Source organism: Rhodamnia argentea, chromosome 9 (genome assembly GCF_020921035.1).
Source record: "Rhodamnia argentea isolate NSW1041297 chromosome 9, ASM2092103v1, whole genome shotgun sequence".
Lineage (NCBI taxonomy): Eukaryota > Viridiplantae > Streptophyta > Magnoliopsida > Myrtales > Myrtaceae > Rhodamnia > Rhodamnia argentea.
In genome coordinates, this window is record NC_063158.1 from 9,151,840 (window position 1) to 9,172,368 (window position 20,529).

The 20,529-nt window shown below is 39.2% G+C and overlaps 2 protein-coding genes across 3 annotated transcripts; both read right to left on the reverse strand.

Annotated features, from left to right (window-relative positions):
* Positions 1-271: 271 nt before the first annotated feature.
* On the reverse strand, positions 272-4,586 carry LOC115730249 (E3 ubiquitin ligase BIG BROTHER-related). 2 transcript variants are annotated; one of them, XM_030660861.2, is made up of 8 exons: positions 4,367-4,586; positions 4,051-4,217; positions 3,203-3,644; positions 2,572-2,981; positions 1,724-1,918; positions 1,478-1,632; positions 766-876; positions 272-634 (listed from the first exon to the last, which is right to left on the reverse strand). In XM_030660861.2, the coding sequence occupies exons 2-8, from the start codon at positions 4,180-4,182 to the stop codon at positions 553-555; spliced, it is 1,527 nt and encodes a 508-aa protein (XP_030516721.2). In that variant the 5' UTR covers positions 4,183-4,217; positions 4,367-4,586; the 3' UTR covers positions 272-552. The 2 variants fall into 2 exon arrangements, with proteins under 2 accessions (XP_030516721.2, XP_030516720.2); XM_030660860.2 differs by having other exon boundaries at positions 4,051-4,586.
* A 13,623-nt stretch (positions 4,587-18,209) lies between these two features.
* LOC115730248 (patatin-like protein 2) lies at positions 18,210-20,020 on the reverse strand. Its single transcript, XM_030660859.2, has 6 exons — positions 19,889-20,020; positions 19,621-19,802; positions 19,309-19,495; positions 19,023-19,184; positions 18,595-18,897; positions 18,210-18,482 (listed from the first exon to the last, which is right to left on the reverse strand). Exons 1-6 carry the CDS (start codon positions 20,018-20,020, stop codon positions 18,210-18,212), a joined length of 1,239 nt encoding a protein of 412 aa, XP_030516719.2.
* Between the last annotated feature and the right edge of the window lie 509 nt (positions 20,021-20,529).

Genomic DNA, 20,529 nt, shown 5'->3' on the forward strand with positions numbered 1-20,529 from the left:
CCAAACGATAAGGCTTCAAGGCATCGTGCATGATACAGGGCTAGTGAACACATTCAGCTCCAGGCGGTGAGTCACTTGATGACTACATCCATGCTTGAGCCGAACGCAAATTGAACCTGATTAAAGATCCACCTTGAGGACTAGACTTGCGTTTGAACACTATGCAAATATCACGGTCCAACGGACTCCCTATTCTAAATCTCAGGTATCGACATAGAAGGGTAAAGAATTATCCTTCGTGATTAGATGTAGGCAATGTCCTCGACAATCATTTCGACAACCCAAAAAGCCAGCATCTTCATTGAGGGAATGATGTAGCAAGCAAGTACACAAGAGGAAAACCCTCTCTCTTTATCTCCCCAAAACGAGATTTGCAGATTGCAAGCAGTTCAGTCCACTCCTACCAATAATGGATTTCTCGATAAGTCACAAACCAACTGCATATTGGTGGAGAAGCACTGAACTTAACGACGAGTTGTGCTTTACTGTCAATCCTTGGAGTAGGCATGGCCTTTCACCATCAAGCACAGTAAAGGCTGTAATCTTCAATAATCAGATAGCTAACTGATTTGCTTCATCCTCAGCAGAAAATGAATCAGACCGGCATATATCCCCACGACAAAGCGGACATACCCTGTCGAACATGTACCCATAAGGATTATTAAGCCCAGCGCAAGCAACCTAACTGAAAAACTAATAATCAGGCTAAGCTGGACAGCACACTGACTGCACAAGTGCAATTACTAATCCTAGCCAGAAAAGTACCTGTGAATCTCCTTAAGCCATTTGTCTACGCATGTCCTGTGAAACTCGTGGTTGCATGGAAGTATTCGCATACTGTCGCCATCCTCATACTCGACAAGGCATATGTAACATCTGTCACATTTTGCATGACACAAAAGGCATTATAAGGGCCAGAATCCAGAGACTTGAATGCAATCAGACGTAGGTGCCAGCGAAAGACGTGGCATGTTTTAAATTTAAGAGCTTCAAAAACACAAATTCATCAGGAAAACACTGAACTCGAAGAAAAGAGAAGACTTGCAAATCGAGCAAATTCACCAGCAACACTAGTCAATTGGAAGAAGCACACATAGATACACACATAAGCAAGCATTTGCTCGCACAGATGCAGGCAAGAGGCACACGCGGAGATACATACATAGATACATGTGTGGACACACAAATGATGTCCACCCACCCAAACACATAGTCAAAACAGGTCATTCTCTACAAAAATTATACAATTCAAAGGCCATATATCACATTTAGTTATAAGCTAGAACTCTAGATTGCATTAGATACTAAATTATAACAAGATGGTAGAATATTATTAGACATATTAATATCTAGTAGAATATACTTTTGGAAGGATAAACCACAACTTAACATACAGAATGGGTAAACTAATAGTTCATCCACAAAAGACTAGTAATTTAGGGTAAACTAGGCTCGTAAGTAGAATAACAAGACATACTGTGCGGCCTCCTCATCCTGATTCTTTGGCAACTTTGTGTACAATCTGATTGGCAAACAGTCCACAACTTCATTTGGCGCAGGAACAGATCCAATTGAAGATACAGAAGGTCGGGATGATAAAACAACAGATTGCTGGTGAATTTCATCCAGAACCTAAGTAAATTAAGTACGAAAAAAGTTCAACTTAAACAGAAAACAGTACATTGGTAAAAGTACTATGAAATGGTAATCAAAACTTAAGTACCTCGAATAAAGCTTCAGCCAGCATTACAATTCGTGATATGCTAGCCCTAGCATTGGCATCATCATTTGAAGTGGCATCACGAATACTTCTACGACACATGCAGCGACCTGTCCTATGCTGACCAGATAGAATGCAAGATCTCTCATGGCCAGATAGGTTCTCAAAACGGCTTCCTAGTCTCTGGAGAGCGCGAACCTACAATATTAAAGATGTCCCAGGGAATTTTAATCTAATTTCAGCTAGGTAAGAAGACGGTGGAGAAGGATACCATGGCCTAAGATCAATAACTATCCAGTGAGTTCAAAAAACAGCCTGACCACACGATGGTATGCAGGTAACATACAAGCAGATGCTGTACTTAGTTCCCCTAATTCAAGCGTTGTATATTCCCTAATACTAAGTAGTAGACTTTACCTTGTGCTTCCCTACAAATATTCCTGGAAAATTTCAGGACAAGAAAGATTTGCATATAAGAGAGAAGATGAAGATGTCAATTGATATGAAACTAGTCAATTGACCACAATTTATGTGGGTTCATCAACTTAACTAGAGTGACTAAGAATGACAATGACAAATGAACTACAGCGGAGAAATGAATGACGCACATACAAATAAAGCATAAAAAACTCATAATGCAAGACTTTGGATTGAAAGAAATTTCACGATTCAATGCATATCCTACAAAGGCTTTGATAAAGTTCCTTCTTGAAAAGTAAAAGTACTAATATCTGTAATATTGCAAAACGACTTAGATAATGGCAAACCTTGAAATACGAAAAGGTCATTTCTTACAGTAGAATAGTAGGGACACACAAACATCAAGAGAAGGAAGAAGAAATTTTATTCACCTGGGAACGTATTCGCCTCCTGCGTTCAAGGAAATCTGTTCTATGTTCTAACAAATCACGGTATCTAGCCTCCCTTGACTGCGTTGCCTCAATGTCATGATCTTGGTTGTTAAATAAGGTGCTAGACAGATCAGAAGGAGAGTAGCCAGATGTCGATGCAGATGGTACTGAATTATCAGCAGGGGCTAAATCTGCCGTCTCAACACTCAAGACCTGTCTTTCATTACCTTCAGCATCATTTCTCACCTCTTCTAGCTGCACTGCGCCAAATGATAAGTCAGGTAATGATGATCGACGGAGAACTCTATCACGAAGCCTTCCCACACTAAGGGTTCTGCTGAAACGGACATTCCTTTCAACAGGTTCGCGAGCTCCGGCTCGTCTTTCAGGAAGTCCACTTTCTTCATTCCCTGGTTCAATAAATGTTGAAGCAGAACATTTCATTTGGTAGGTCAACCCCAGTTTTGGCATTGTTAACATCACTAAGTAAGTGATGGTTGCAAAAGATTGAAAAATTGGCTACTTAACTATTCGAATAATTAGATGCCAGCATTCGATCTATTAATTGGCAGTGTGCGCATTGCATTTTGTGTCACTTCTAGTCATCAAAAACATATGAGGAAGTAACTACCTTGTTGAGATCCATTCAGATTCACCAACCCACTGGGAGGTGATCCGGGCAAATGAAAGTCTGCGTCATTGTCCTCTACTGTGAGATTTGTTGGAGATATATTATAATCCCTTGAAGATCGTAAGCTGATTGCTCTGCTTAGCCTGAAGCTCACGTTACCAGGAATAAAACTAAAGCGAGAAAGGAAGCGATTGGTGGGGTTCAAGGACTGAGTTGAAGAAGCTCGGATAGAGCTGCTTCCAGCTCTACCAACAGGGCCGGTCACACTAGGTTGGTTCCATTCTTGAAACTCGATATCAGAAGACATACGAGACATATCAGCCAAGGAATCAACTTCAGCTTTTCTGTGACATTCAACCTTAACCTCATCCCTCACAGTTCCATTCCGGTTTGCACAGGAACCGAAGTCGTCCTCATCATCTTTGTCTTGCTGTTCAAAAACCTGAAAGGGGACAATCTGAGTTAATGACATTCGGAAGATCACATGCTCCCATAAGGCTCTGCGCTCTGTTTTCACCCCAAAGAAGTGGGAGAACAATATCATGCTCCACAGGGCCAATATAGTCCACCTGCTTCTGCTTAATTTGGCCCGCTAAATGCCAGAATGCATACTGAAGCATAAAAACGAATAGAAACTAGCCCAACGGACTGCATATCCTAATGAAATCACTGATTTTCCACAAATGCACGCAATGTAGTCAATACAGATCCTATGCCCAAAAAAGCCCCTACGCAAAATCGAACAGCAAACTAAGCCACATGGAGGGAAAATTGAAACGCAAGAGAGGCAACCCATGAAGATAAAAACGCCGGCTTGATTAGTTAAAGAAAGAAATGGAAAAACCGACCTGATCCCCATCGTCTTTGTCGCGAGATCCAGAGGGAGCCCCGAGGCAGGCTGACTGGAAAACCCTACCTTTCCCTTTGGATCGATCCCTTCGGGAGCGGCTTGAAGACGCCTTGCTAGTGCCAGATCCCATCCAGCGAAATCTAAGCAATGCGATCACACAAAATGCTTCCAAGAAAAGAACCAGAAGAAAAGAAAAAGAAAGGGTTTACTGGCAACCCTATGCCGGCATCCTTGTCGCTAAAACTCGCGCAGAATCAGGAATCAAGAAAACGAAAAGCTGGGTCCATTACGGGCGCAGATCTGGAGGGGCATACCAAGCAAGCATTGAAGCTTCAAGCGCGAGTACCGTAAAACAGCTGGAATTTTACCGGGAGAGAAATGAAATGGGTGTGAATAAAGTTGGGCGTGGGAGAGAGAGAGAGAGAGAGAGAGAGAGAGAGAGGATTCAAAGATGGTAATGATGGTGGGCGGGATTAGATGGAGAATGAGACAAAGTAAGCTTGCAGAGAGAGAAGAAGATGAAGAGTAGAGTGCACACTCACTCTCGCTGGGAAACAGCGACGCGCGACAAATGATTAGTTATTTGGAAGAAGACAATTGGGGGAAAACATGGCGTTTTGTCTGCCTGTTTTTCAGGATTCAAATTTCATCTCCTCCGTCTTGCGGTGACTCGAGAGGCTCCCCAGTCGGCGTGGCTGAGCGGTGAGAAACAAAGTGCGGTTTTTTTTTTTTTTATTCTCTAAATAAACTCCAAACAGATCATCGAATTTATTCAGAACTTTCCTTTGTCTTAAAAAAACACTCCAGTTTTAGGTTCAACCCTAAATCTAACCAGATTTTTTTTTTCTAAGAGACAAATCATCGATTTTTACTCTAATCTTAAATCTATCCTGTTAGCTCTCTATCCCATAATAGCCGTTAGTTGTCCCTGATTTTCATATCCTAGAATGATTTTATTTTGGAGATAAATTTGTTATCTATGTGAAAATATCACGTCAAATTAGGGTTGGATCACGGGGGTACACTTGAGAATTTGAAAGTTGGTGATTTATTTTAGAGAAAAACAAAATTCGAGACATATTTATGACTGTACCTAAAATTTAGGAATTTTTCGGAGACAAAAAAAAAAAAATTGTGGGGCAAATTTGAGATTGACCTAAAGTTTGGGTTTTTTTAGACAAAAAAAAAGTTCGGACATAATTGAGACTAAGCCTAAAATTAAAGTCTTTCAAAAAAATAGGACCTAAGATATTGTAATTCACTAACATCGTAAAATTTTTTGCTAATTAGAGTTTTCCACTTGATTGGTGGAATTTCAACAAATCCCCGGGAACCCGATCATGGTGACCAAACCAAGGACTATAAGGGTACGCATGGTAACACTTTTGAAAGTAGATTTCTTCTCCATAAATGCTTATGGAGCAAAAAACCATTGGGTAAGGTAATTTCTGTAGCGGAAATCCGTTTGGTAAAAATTTTTACTTATGAAAAAAATTTCTACTTCTAAAGTTGTTTTTCTCCAATTTGAGAAGTTTTTAAAAAATTGCTTCTCAACTCAAGAAGTACTTTTGGCCACCCTCTTTTCATTATGTTCTCACCCTCTTTTCGACCATGTCCACCTTCGCCGACGCCTACTGCCGACCACCACCCACCTCCTCCGACCTCCCCTGCCACCGACCATTGCCCGTCGCAGCCCGCGACCACTGCTTCCCATTGCCCCATGCCGCCAACCGCCGACCACCGTCGTTGCCGAGCACCATAGGCCGCCGCCCATCATTGCCCGCAATCACCGCCAATCGCTAACCATCAACCGCCACCTACCGTTGCTTGTGACCACAACCCATCGTTGCCACCCACCGACACCCCCCGATCATTATCCACCGACCATCACCGCCGCCGACCTCCTCCAATCACCCACCACCGACAACGACCGCCGCCCACCGCTAACCACAGACACCAACCATCGACCACCATGCTGCCAGGCACCGCCGTCTTTGGCTGCTAGAGTAAAAAATAAATAATAATTTTTTTATTTTTAAAAAGTAAATCATATTTTTAATAATAAAAATTATTTTCCAAATCTTTACCCCAAAAAAAATTTATTTTCTAAAGAAATTTAAAAAGTTTAAAAATGAAGTAGAAATTTTTTGGTCACCGAAAATAAGTTTTCATAGAAGATTTTATGTTAATAATGTTTCAAAAGTAGAAATTTTAAACTATTACTAAACAAATTTCTTTAATTAGAAATCAACTTTTGGAGCAAAAATAGAAAAATCAACTTCTCGAGCAAAAATACAAAAATCTACTTCTATTTCTGAATAGAACTAGAAAAATCAACTTTTGGTTAGAAGTTAATTTTTGAAGGCGAAGTGTTGCCATGCGCGTCCTAAGCAACCTTTTGTGAAACCGGGGTTAGTAGTGCCCATGATAAGTTTATGCAATCAACTTATTTAACTTGGTAAATTTCCGGTCATTGAGTCCTTCCTCGTTTGCTATTAACAACTCTGTTTACTTTGCTAAGTGCCATCGATTTCACAGTGAAAGCCAATGAGCGATGCCGATGGTGTGAGCATATGAGAGCCTGGGCGTGAAATGAGCAAGGGAATCGACACTCGTGTTGCCATTGTTAAAATATTTACCTATCGAACCACGCTTTTGTTTGATAATTTAGGCTTTTGAATAGATAGTCGTGAACCAAGAAATTTCACGTCGTATGAATTGTCGAAACCACTATTTTTAACTATAGTCAAATTTTGATGAGGGCCTCATCAAAATCGAATGTCGACGACCCTTGTTGCCATTTACCAAAGTATTTAGAGAGATTCAGCAAGAATCTTGTCAAAATCTTTTCATGTGTTGTTAATAATGGTGCCAAAAAAGGAAAAAGTACAGAAAATAAAAGGAAAATGCTTCCCCGACAGTTTAATAGTACTGTTAGTTATTTACGATCATAGATCTATACACTATCATTGTATGTTTTGCATGAAGCATTTATTAATTGAAGCATCGTGGGGTCAGAAATAATAACAATCTTGTCAGACTATTAGACTAGCGGCTTCCAAAATAAAAATAGGTCAACAAATATTAATGATACTTTCTTGACAATGATCCGAATGGACATGTAATCCAAAGCTGTTGATTGCTATGGAAATCCTTTTTTAGGATGTGGTGCTCAAATTCAAATGTACTCTTTTTTTAGTGTTTGTACCAGGAGAAGAACAACCGATCCAAACTTATTTGATAACTAGTGAATCAACCAATGCAGAAAACGAAAAGGTAATAAAAGATAATCAACAATTACAACAATAGAATCTCTCCAAAATGCAAAAATCTTATATTAATGCTCATTAAGCATGTCCAAGGTCCAACCAATGCCTTTGCCCACTCCAAGGTCTTTTAATAGCAACTTGAGATGTTCATCTGCTCTGTCTGCTCACTATCATCCCGCATGCTGATGAACATCGCACAGAATCTAGCTTGCTGATTGCCGTGTTAAACAACAAAAAGTTTTCGGTGTTGTCATTCAACTTATTCGACCCCATTCTAGGTTATATTGTTAGTCTCAACAAGCACTACCATATAGTCAAAGTCATTTATCCCCTTTCTCAGCATCCATCGCATTCTGGGTATCATAGACACTACTTTCACTATCATCACTCTCAATGTCGGAATCAATGTCCTCTTCACCCCGTCTAGCACCCTAGATTCAAGCCTAGCCCCAACTTCAACTCTAGCTTCATCTTCTAACCCAACCGCAAACTCAAATTCATCTCCTATTTCAACCCCAGCCTCAACTTCAACTTCATCCTAGCTAGCACCTCCTATTCAAGCCCAACTCCACCCCAATTGTGACTTTGGCCCTAAATTCATGCCCTAACCTAAGTGGCACCGACATGCGATAGCGACATGATACAACACGACATGTTGACTAAAAAATACAGAATTTCGACACGTTATATATTAAATGCATATTTTTATATACATGATAAATGATTAATTTTATAATTATTTCAATCAAATTAATTTGATTCCAATCCACAAATGAATAAATAATAAGAAAAGAGCCTAGAATGAATCACTAAAAATATTAATCCACTATTAACAAATATCATTCATTGTTTCAAAACACTAACCACATGTTGGATGTCTCACACCTATTGATCACGTGTCGGTCGCATGGAGGAATGTGTGTCCGACACACGCCACCGACGCGCGGTTGACATGGACACGGAGGCCCCCCGGAGAGAGTCCGTGCTTCCTATCCCCTAACTTAACCCCAAGTGAATATTAATATCCTACCTCAACCCCAACTTCATACACTAATTCAACATCACTACTATTTATCAATTCCCTTTCAAGATAGACATTAATATTACACAAAGTGTAACATAATTTACTGACTCGGTCTTCAATCCTTAATGATAGCATTTAACAAGACTCAGAAACTCTCGCATTTTCTCTAACTCTATACAGCCACCCAAGTGGAGCCTAACTGAAAATGGTGTTCCATATGCAACAAAATAGAAAAAAATAAAAATTTATACTACGCCCTTTGTTCACACCGATATGAGCTCGTCAACCAAATCAAATCACATAGCTCTACTATAAGCACCAAAAAAAGAAGATTTAAGGGCGCGTTTGTTTCAGTTTTACCAAAAAGCTGTTGCTTCTAAATTCCCATGAAAAATATGAGGGTGTTTGGTGAACCTTTTTTTGAAGAGCCTTGAATGATACCAGCCTTGGCAAAGCCGAAAGCAGCCCCACTTACCTTGGGCTTTCAACTATTTTAGAAGGCAACTTTTGTAATTAATGAAATTTTCTTAGTTGCCTCTTTTACCCTAAAAAATTAACTGAAAGACCACATTTACCCCTTTCAAATTTGAAATCCTAGATTTAATTTTTTTTCAAATTTCTTAGCTAGATTATAATTAGATTTGATATTTCTCTTCCTGGATGAGTTTTAAAAATCGAAAGCCAAATTTTGTTCCTAGAATAGAAATGCGTTTGATAACTACACAAAATTTTTGCTCCTGGGAATAATTTCTCTTCCCAATTTTTGTCATTTAAGTCAAGTAATTATGTAGTTACTTTGTGAAATTTCATCATACATTTTGAATTAATTGAAGATTAATTCATATTGATTCACTTATATAACATATTGCATATTGCGTGTAACAATTTTTCATGCTATTCCGGCTAATTGCCGTGTTATAATGCGTTATTTTAAGCTTAAAAAAGAAAAAAACATGTTGAGTTAATGTGTGATTTCAGATTAGTTCGAGCCCTCCATTTAATGGTCGGGAGTGTTATGTACATGTAATGGAGTTGAAAGTCTTTGAGGAGGTGGCTGAAACCTTATCGAATGGTAGAATTGATTCTACACAACCAAATAAATTTAGGGATCGGGGATTTGGTTACGTCGGTATATCCACCGGAAGCTCTTTTGGCACCGAAGTTGAGTATTTTCTAAATGTGTTTCATGCAAATTTTTAGTTCATTTTTTAACTTATGAGGTAAGCCAATGCTAGGTTTTCACGCGGGTTGTTTTTCTCTTTTTTCAAATTTTGTAAAACTAGACTAAGTCTAAAGTACCTAAACCTAGGCAAATCACAACCAATAAAATCAAGTGTGTAATCAAGGAATCATGGCATTGACAAATTGCATCATAAAACCTTAATGAAGCCCTAAGGGCTTAGAGAAATGTGATTCGGATTTAATTTTAAAGGTGTTTATAATTTTCCTAAAAAAGAATAAAATCTATAAAATCTAAGGAATCTATGCCCAAATTTATAAAAATGAGGTCAAACTAGCCTAATCTAAGCTTCTTTTATTTTTTAGGATTTTCTGAAACTTTTTTATTTTAGAATTTTTTTCAATTTTTTTTGAATATTTTTATTTTTATTTTATTTTTTTAATTATCTTATATATTTTTCTTTGAAAATGAGACCTTATTCTATTTTAGGTCAAGGGAAAAATGATGAGAGAATCGAAAGGGAAAAGTGAGAGATGTGAGACTTCATTCTGTTTTTTGATTCTCAAAAGTGATTCTTTTTTTAGAAGCAACTTTTTTTTATTCTTGTTTTTACTTCAAAATTGTTCCCAGGAACATAATTGGAATTATAATCTTTTATGTTATCAAATATGATTATCATCCTTTTTTTGTTTCGGGGAACAGAATCAAAAAACTAGAATCGTTGCCATGCAAGATTAAGTCCCTTCAGAATCAGTCGCTCAACTCTCTCTTCCTTTACTCTCTCTTCGCCTCTCTCTTGGTCGCCTCTCTCTTCGCTCAGGGAAGGAGGTACCAGTTTATCTATCATTGCACTTTATGTAAGGGTACAGAATGATTTTGCAGTGGGTGATAGTGAATTGCGTTAGTGGAATCAACTATAATATGGTTTTCAAGTTGAGATATTTAACTATGCATTTTGCAAATTCTAGAACCACCAATTAGCCAATCAAAAATTTTCTCCGTTCGCATCTGATTCCTTTGCCTCCCTTCTAGCTATTTAATGTTGTGAGGACCTAACAACTTTGTTTTTTCCACAATCTCATAACAGGGTTGGCAATTGTCACGGTACAGCTTAAAAGTTGGAGTATGCTAGAAATGGTTGAAACTTGTTGCTATGATGTACCTCAAACTAACTTAAGAATATGTCTTGATCGTGAAACTATTCTGAGAAGGGATGGTACTTCCTTGGCTCCTCATGAATGAAATTTATAGTTTGAAGAAAGTCATTGGGTGATTGGATATACATTTTGGTTTCCTTTGTAATAGCGATTTAAGTGCTAAATTTGTTTGTCTCTTGCAATTTAAAGTTAAAGACCAAAACAATGGATGAATGTTCATTTTCTTAAGTTGGCATATGGAATGTGACGTCCTAGGCGTGTCACCTCGCAAACTGGCTTATTATTATTATATACTTGTTTCCTCTTTCCTTTTTCATTTAATGTGGAAACATATCAGTAGACAACCTAATTAAGTAGACATAGTAGCTTCCAAGGCCAAGGCCTTTCCAAACACATGTAGTAATCTATGTTTGTTTATATATCTTACAATACATCCTAACCTTCCATTTACTATGTACATTCAAAATTTTGAAAGGAAACACCGATGACTACCATATTACCACTCCTTGCTACTGCTATGCTTCTAAGGCTCCTCCTCCATCATGGCCTAATCATTATCCTACAGCGTCATCCCGTCCTAAAAACCTAGCAGCCCATTAAAGTTACTTAGAGGGCCAACGATTACGCCATCAACATTTTGGTGCCAGAAGACAAAGATAAGAGGGATCGACGACTTTATTCCGACATCTACCCACACGACGACCTTGATTCTAGTATATATAACATCCATCTTTACGTCTATCACTTCTCGCTGGGAGAGCTCTATGTGGGTCGGCAAACCAAATAGTGAGGCATGCGGCAGATCCATCTCAATTTCCTAAAAATAAAGGAATGAGCAAACAACCCGATAAATGAAATTACTAGACCTAAAGTAAGAATGCTGACCTAGTACTCAATACAGTGGTATTAGTAATATATCAGATAGAGTTGTCCTATGTTCCACTATAAAAATCCCATGCATCACATATATCAAGTATGCAACATACAACGATTCCATCATACAATTTGTTTACTCGTAATGGTCGTGAGCTCGTCAGCTCAACTCAATCTCGTAATCTCGTAATTGTTTTTCGGGAACACTTTCTCATAGGCCTAACATCACTTTAAGAACAATATTTTGTTCACATTGCCACCTTCACGGGAGTGACGGCCCGTAATCATTTATCGTAATAAAGCCAACTCTGTCTCTCATTGATGCCTTAGGTCTTCAAGGGATCAATAACTCGTAATCTCGTAATAAAGCCAACTTTGGCTCTCGTAATCGAGCCTACTCCGGCTTGCAATCACATCGTTCCTCGGGAGACAATGAGCATGTAATCATTTCTCGTCTTTGCATATAATCACACCTCTGCAAGCGCATTTGCCAATTTATGATTTTATTTTAATATATACCATGCAGGGTTGGATCGATGGAAGGAAAACATGTGAAAGGTTGCTTGAGCCACCTATCTTCTAGCGAAACTAGCCGTGACGAGACCCGAACTAAGCCGTCAGGCATCGGTCAACCTGGAACCGAACTGGACTTGGCTCGAATCAGGCTCGAAGGGTCTGAACCCAATTTGGCCGATCCAAGTCGGCGGTTCTAGTCCCGACCAAATTCTGGTCAGACCGGTTCTGGTTTTGATTGGCCTTATTCAGTTTGGTTTGTGCCACAATCAGTCTTCATTTGGCATTTTCTGCCCCTTCGTTGAATCTAACCAACATGGCTTAATGCAATAACACACGTATCTGCACACATAATTTCCCATTCAATGTCACACATCAAAGCAATACTTCATTGAAGCAATAAATATACATTACCGTCTTAGAACTAGTAATCTCATTTAGATGTACCCGAATGCAAAAGTTCTAACCTACTACGTGCAAGTGAGGGAATGGACGTGTGTGGCGAGAGGGAGGAAACGATGGTGGCAATGGCGTTTGGCGTGAAGCGGCAGTTAGAGTATAAGGAACGGCCCTCGATCCTCATACTTTGATACCACAAAAATGTAGCGACCCTTATCCTAAGTTTTTTTAAATATGATATTATTAATAATAATGGGCTCATGCGGAAGACTGGACAAAAACACAAGTGCGTGTCAAACAATCGGCATGGCTTTATTAATGGGGCTCCTAAACCTGTGGCATACACATGGATCTCAAGCAATGGATTCAGAAAATACTGAGTTTATATACATATGCATATACCTTTTAACAGGTTCTTTATAAAAGTTCAAAGATCACAAAGAAACTTATAGGTACGATAATTATTCTCGACTAACAGATACCATCTTCAAGTTCCAATGTCCTTCCTATATTTTATGGTATCACTTCGGCTTCGTTCTTGCTGTACATCTGAAAAGGGGTCATAATGATGGGGTGAGCCGAAACTTAGGAAATAAAAATATATAACCTAACGACTAAGCAATTTATTCACTCACTCATTCAAGCAGGAAACCTTTAATCAAACGAATAAATCATCATTTCACCGTTCAGTCACCAGAGAATAGCAAATGAACCATACAACTACGCATAGCGTCTCCCCACTAGCTCATGGCCGATTGCCCTCTTAGGCCCGATCCTCAGTCCATACAAATCCGACGATAAGTCCAACTATCCGACCTTAAACTCAGTCTACCCAAAGGCAAATTACAACACTAGTGTTGGCAGAATTCAGATGCAAAACCAAGAGCTTCAGGAACCACCCACCATAATACACGGTCCAACCTCCCTAGGCGATTCACCTTCAATTCACTGCTAACCAACGTCGAACAGGACGATCCATTCAGACAATTGGGTTACCCAAGACCCAGAGGTACTTACTCAGTCAATAAATCGAACGCCCAAGGGCATCTTCCCCGCCATGCAAGCCCATAGTTCACTCGGCATACCCACTTTCAAGATCAGCCATTCGCATTCAATCAAACGGCAAAAGGACAGCCCATTCGCAACATTTACAACATAACCTTCATTACATAATCCGTATTACTTGCTAAACAGACAGACAAAAAATCAGGTTATCACATTAGGACATCTCATAATACTCATATTTTCTATGAAGCCCTTGGAAGACATGATGTACAAATTTCCTCATGCTCCTACGGGCACGTTAATTAATGGTTTTCATACATCAATATATATGTATGTGATTTATGTTCATTAAATTTACACTATATTTGTGTAGATACAAGTTGTTTAGTAGATGTTGCATATTGAAAACCCAAAGGCTATCCGGGGCCATACAAAGAAATAGGTATCATTTGCTAGAATTTCATAGAGGTCTAGCACCTACAGATTATCAAGAAGTGTTCCATCGTGTCCAATCTTCGTAGCGATTATATTTTTTTTTCTTTTATGATAAAAAATTGAGTGAGCCTTTGGTGTATTGAAAAAGAAGTGGAAGATTGTAAAGAATATGCCAAGTTGTCATATGCAAATCAAGTAAAAATTGTGATAGTGGCAATAACTCTACATAACTATGTCGGAAGAAATGCCATGAATGATATCCATTTTGCAAAAGCAAATGTGGATCCTAGTTATGGATAAAATTGACCCTGATGATCTATATGAGGGGGCTAGTGCTTCAAATGGGAATGAATCTTCTAACATAGCATGTTTACGTGATCGAATAGTCATAAGTTATGGGAATTTTAAGGAGCGACATAGTTTTGAAGTGTAGGGTACTTCTTTCCTCGGAGGATTGTGGCCATGTTTATTATAATGAAATTAGTCTCCTTTTAATAAAAAAGAGCACATTTTTTAATGTTAATGCTATCTTTTACATTATACTCAGCACGAATTATGTATAAAAGTTGCGGTCATTTTTTTCTCCAATTACATATTAAAAATTATTAGCTTAAATTTGTCACACCAAAGAACTTTTGAAAAAAGTTCCCATCCAATGATCTTTCTCTCAAAGTTGCTTTTCAATACTCATTTCAATTACAGTTTACGAAACAGTCTTTGCTTTTCATGAAAATATTTTACACTAAAGTCTTTTAGATATGCTCAAAGGCTTTTTCCAAATGTTGAACCGAACATAGGCTTATCGGTAGATTAGATGTTGAGTTGGTAAAACCCCCAAAATGTCGACTTAATGGGCGAATCAAACAATGTGAACCTTGTAACCAAGAAATCAATCGTTCGGAGCCTTTATTTCGATTAGATCTTTAGTCCTCATGCATGGATTTGGCAAGGAGACAGATTTCCCCTGTCCCTGGGGCGAAGACCTTTAATCAACCTTAACTCTTCGCCACAATTTTGCCCAAATTTCATCCTTAAGAAATTGAGAGGGACCGCTTTGCGTCATCATTTGGGCAGACTGGAGAGATGTGCGTAGCCATGTCAGATTTGTTCGCCTGGTGTTGTTCACACATTTTACCACGTCAGGTTTCATGCGGACACTATGGACAGAACTAACACGGAATGTATTTTTTCGTTACTGATTCAAGTTTGAGATTATTGGTGAGGCGGGAAATATCAGTTTATAAAGTGACGTGACATGTTTTGTTGTCGGGAACTAAATAAGGCGCATTTGTTGATACACGCCCACACTTACTATTCCTAATATTATTTAATAGGAAATCGCTAGCCCGATAGTCCGGTAGTCTTGTCATTATTTCTGATCCCACGATATTTCAATTAATGAGTGGTTTATGCAAAACACACGGTGATGATATGTGGATCTATGGTTAGAAATAACCGACAATACTATTAGACTGCCACGAAAGCATTTTTCCTATTTAATACTAATTGATATCTTGTGCGTTGCACTGGTTTGAAAATAGATTTATTACAGTTCAATTTGATAGTATAAGTTTGTAAAATTATATGAGTCGTTAAAAATCTGTATTATATGATTTCTATTCTTCACTGACAAAAATATATTTATTAATTGAAATTCTTATTAATATATCTCTAAATAGCTTCAAGTTCATTTCCTTCTACGTGTTTTACAATTTGAGATGTTTTTGTTCTTGGTAAAATTCGTAAATGTAAGCATTGCAACGTTGTCTTTGTTTCAACTTAACTTCATGTATTGGTTTTGATGTTGGAATATAAATGGTTGTCCGTGTGAGTATGGCATTTAAAAACTAATTAGATGAATGAGGAGTTTTGTCTGTAATGTTTATTTTCTCAAGGGTAAAATGGTATATTGGATACAAGAAACTATCGCATGATCTTTGATATTTTAGGATTTCCCGTTTCTCCATGGATTATAATTTGAATTAGTCAGGGTTGTTAATGTATGAGCACTTTCAATGTGGCGTGGATCAATCATTTATCTGCACGTAGGTGAAGAAAAGAACTCTTCGGTAAGGAATGAAAGAAATAAATATTGCTGGAAAAAAATGGATTACTATCACAAAAATTCCAAACTGGTACGCATGTGATAAATTCATCGCAAATTAATTTTTTGACTTCCACAAATTAGAAACCAATACATCGGTGACAAATTTACCATCCGTTTGTTTCCATTAAATTTCACCATCAATTGCTAAGTTGGATAACATGTGACAGTTAATGGTATATCGGTTTGGGGTTTTTATCATCCGTTTGTCACATATGTATTAATCCGATTTAATAAAAACTAACGGATGGTAAATTTATCATAGATGTACCCATTTGGAGTTTTTGGTGCTTAAACAATTAGTATGGGTAGATTGGTCACAACTATCACCAGTTTGAATCCTTCGTATACGCCAAGAGTCCATTGATGAGTGTTTTTGGTAGTCAAATAATTAGTTTAGAGTAAATTTGTCACGTGTGAAATAATTTGGAGTTTTTTGTGGTATTGAAAAAAAACACAAAGACCTACCATCAAAGATTCATTTAGCAGAATGAGAATTTCCATATGCGAATTAGGTTAAACTAATCAATAATACCACAATCAACTTAGGGGAGACCAGGAAGAAACAACATAGCTTCGAAGTCCTCATTCCATTACAGTGTTGTTGACCGGCCGTCATCCAAGGACGACTTTTATTTTTTATTTTTTTGGTAAAGGTAAGATATATATTGACTTTAACCAAGGCGCAACTATACAAGAGTAGATAGAGGAGCGGGACACTACAAAAAAAAAAAAAAGGGGGGGCTTGCACTCGTGATGACACTAGTCAATGTCATTAGGATGAAGAGTGTCGTGGGTCCAAAGAGGGACAAGGGTCCCTATGGAAAAGAAGGAGGAACGGCAAAATCGCCCAAAATACAACCGGAAAGGGAAAGTGGGGACCCTCCTTCGCCAAAATAGTAGGATCGATGGCCCAACCAGCTTGTATTCTCCTTTGGGCGTGTCTCACATGCTTGAAAGTCACGCTTTATCTACACCTTCTGTCGTCTTAATGGCGGTAAATGAGAGTTTGATTACGGACAAGATCGATTTCTTATCTCCAAATGATGTGGCAAAGTGCTCGAAAGGAGAAACGGGCTATGTTGGTGGTGCGACCACCTATATTGTGGTGCATATTATCCGCAGGCCTATTATACCATGCAAGATTGCACTTGCGCCAATATGAAGCAAGAGACTGTGGTGGCATCAAAATATAAATGATCGCATTATCCTCTCACCGACAAAAGGCACATGTTGCATATTGTAACTAATCGTGGGTTGGTTGCTGGCCCCATAGATGGAATGAGTGCCTAGGTGCGGCGATTCCAAATGAAAGCATGCTTGTCTTGTCCTCTCGGCCTTATGATATTCAGTGAGGCAATGGGAAGTCACCGGGGTGGAGGGGCTGCGGTAAGGGGTTCGGGCCATGCGATGGTGGCCCCGTGATTGGTGACGGCGGCAACACATCAAACCGTGGCTTTCCGAGGGAGAAATGTCGGTGTTAAAGACTTTGTTGGCGGTCGCGTGGATGCCAGAATCAAACCAAAAGACCTTGCTTTAACCGCCAAGTAAAGAGATGCGGAAAGTCCATCCTCGGTCAGTTTTTTCGCCCAAGACGAACGTTGGCCTAGTGACTACCCAAAATTCTTGTTCTTTAGGAACGTGGAATGAATCCATTTGCACCATAATGATTCTGTTGTAAACAAAGCCATATATGTTTAAGGTGCCCTATTGCAATCAACAAGTCTCCTTTCCCCTCTCTTTGGGAGGCAAACATCATCCCACGAGACTTTTGCCCCCCGTCTCGGCCCCTTCCACAGGATTCGTCTTCGAGCATGCCTTGGGTGCTAAACAGCCCAAGAACGAACCGACTTGATGAGTTGAAGCCGACCCGAAAGGATGAGCGTTGAGTCAGATTGGCTCGCGTTTCCGTCCACTTGCAATCTTGAGGATAAGGGGCCCACACTTTTTATTCAACCATGCAAAACAACATCATAAAAACAAAACTATCTGTGGATAGAAATGAATCTATGGGGCATTTTTTCCCTCCTTATTACACTAAAAATTTTCAACTGCACACCATCTTGTTGAGATTCTTATTGATATACGAAAGAAGAATAAATGAATAATGGAGCCTGATCCATTATTTTCCAGCTTTGACTGGTATATGTTGTATTAGTTTGGTGCTATTAGAACTTAGAAAGCTAGAGACGTCAAGATCATGCAGTTGATGAAGTCGGAGGGTTCGCAAAGTGAGCACGTCCGTGGTGCGACCGAGCAAGGCGAAGCCTCTTCTCTTCGGAAAGTAGCTTTGCGAACCTTTTGAGAGCTTCTGCGTTGGTCTCTTGATTCAGCGGCTCAAAGATTCCGGTGTCCAGATTAACCCTAGACACCAGCTTCTTCAGTAGTCCTTCCCCTACTTTGATCAGATCATTCATGTTCTTCTTTGGGGCAATGTCCACCGAAGATACTCGTCCACTCAAATTATCATCCTACAAAATCGAATCGAAAATACATATCAACATCATATAAAGGCAAAAGAAATATATGCACAAGTACATGTTCCTGCATACATATGCCCTAGTTATACTAGTATTCACATACCTGGATGCGGAGATAGCTATTTCCGGAATGAAGAGCTTGGAAGTCGACAGAGAGATGGAGATCAACCATATCCGCACTTGCTTGGGTGAAAACGTCGACTAGAGGCGTGAACCCTCTGCTCGTTAACCAACCGATGATTCCCCAGTTTGCTGCTTCATGTGCAGTGTACCTCTCCTTGGATTTTGGCGTACCGGTTCCCAAAGATATCACCAGAAAACGCCCGTAGTCCATCGGCTTTATAGGAAAGAAGTCTGGGTTCCCCCTGCTTATGTCTTCCATCACTTCACTTATAGCAACTAAAGTCTGCATATCATTCATAGAAATAACAGTAAGTTCTCCTTGTTGTCACATATATTAACATGCAAGTTGCTGCCTGCAGTTTAGTTATCGTCGTAGTGGAGTTACATTTTTTTGCTTTTTGTACTCACCGGATTATCAGCAGCCACCCCACCATCTATAAGATTGAACGCTCTCACTGCTCCTGAGCGATCCACGGTTTTGAAATAATGGGCAGGGAGATAAGTTGGTGCAGCCAAAGTCACAATGCATATATCGGAGAGCAACGCATCTATGGACGGCTTTTTCTTCACCTGTCCAAAACAATTGATGTGAGAGCGTATTTGTTAGATGATAACAAACAAGTCGAATATACAAAAAGGCAATCGAGTACATATAATCGGTGAGGGTGCTATAATGCAGTGCCAGGATGCACACCTTGTAGGTAGAAAAGATGGTTGGCTGGAGACGCTTGAGGTCAAAAGTCGGGATCACAACATTGGTTAATGTCTGGTGCAACCTTGTGTCCCCTAGTTTTTCCCTTACAAGGCTATGAAGGTATTTGCCATCATACCTTGGTCTTGTGAGAGTCTTCATCATCTTTGTAACAGAAGCAAATGGACAACTGCAACACTGTCGATTAAGCATCGAAAGGGCTAGTTAGAATCTCGCATCCAGGAAGAAATGTTAATCATATACAGGAAGCATTTGACATGATGATGAGGACAAGAAAAGAAACTGAACTCAGACCTGTACTGACGGAAGATTTTAGGGCCATTTTCAAGGTAGAAGTCCTCGATGTCTTTGGCAGCGAACATCGGTTGATTGTTTTCGTTAGGGCTGGCCAACATGGCAGTCAGAAGACCCCCTGTGCTTGTTCCTGCTATCACGTCAAAATAATCCGCTACTCTTGCATCTTTACCATCCAGCTTCTACAAAATGGATCGGGGCATATCGTTAAAGTATAATTACATGCAATATACCAAATATGCATGCAGCATTAGCGTTAGTTCATTACTTGAAGTTCAGACTCTAGGAAACTTAGAATAGTAGCGGGAACAATCCCTCTTATCCCTCCACCATCAATGCTGAGAATTGTAATCAGGTTTCCATAAGTTGGAGGTCGAAGGGGTGCGCTCATTTCTTCCATTACACTAAGTGAGGCTGTCTGATCAAGAGAAGGGCAGAGGCGAGGAGTGAGCGAGACACAAAAGGCTTTTTAAGGATCAAGCTGCTGTATTGAAACTAGGGAGATGATGTAAATTTCTAAAGTTGTCGGTTGAGTTATCTTGGATAAGGAACGGGTATTTATTGGTCCTCCATTTCTCCTATTCAAACTTTTAAGCTTGTTAGCGAATATGAACTTAATGCTATTGGTCGGACCGGTACTCCAGTCGACATTATTTTATTACTGTGTCTCACGTTCATAAACTCTATGGAGTAATGAATAAGTTCCCGTTGCAGGTAAAGGTCCTAGAACATACACTTAGGAATTGTAGGTAGGACTTTCCTTTTTGAGATTGTGGTCCGCACATGGAAGAATTGTAGGTAAGTACTATTAGGTAAGAGCACTAAAGACTAAGGAAGAAATGTTCAGTCTGCAAGATCGAGGGCTTGCATTTGTTTCAGATCAAATCTAATCCCGGTCAAGTGGCAGAG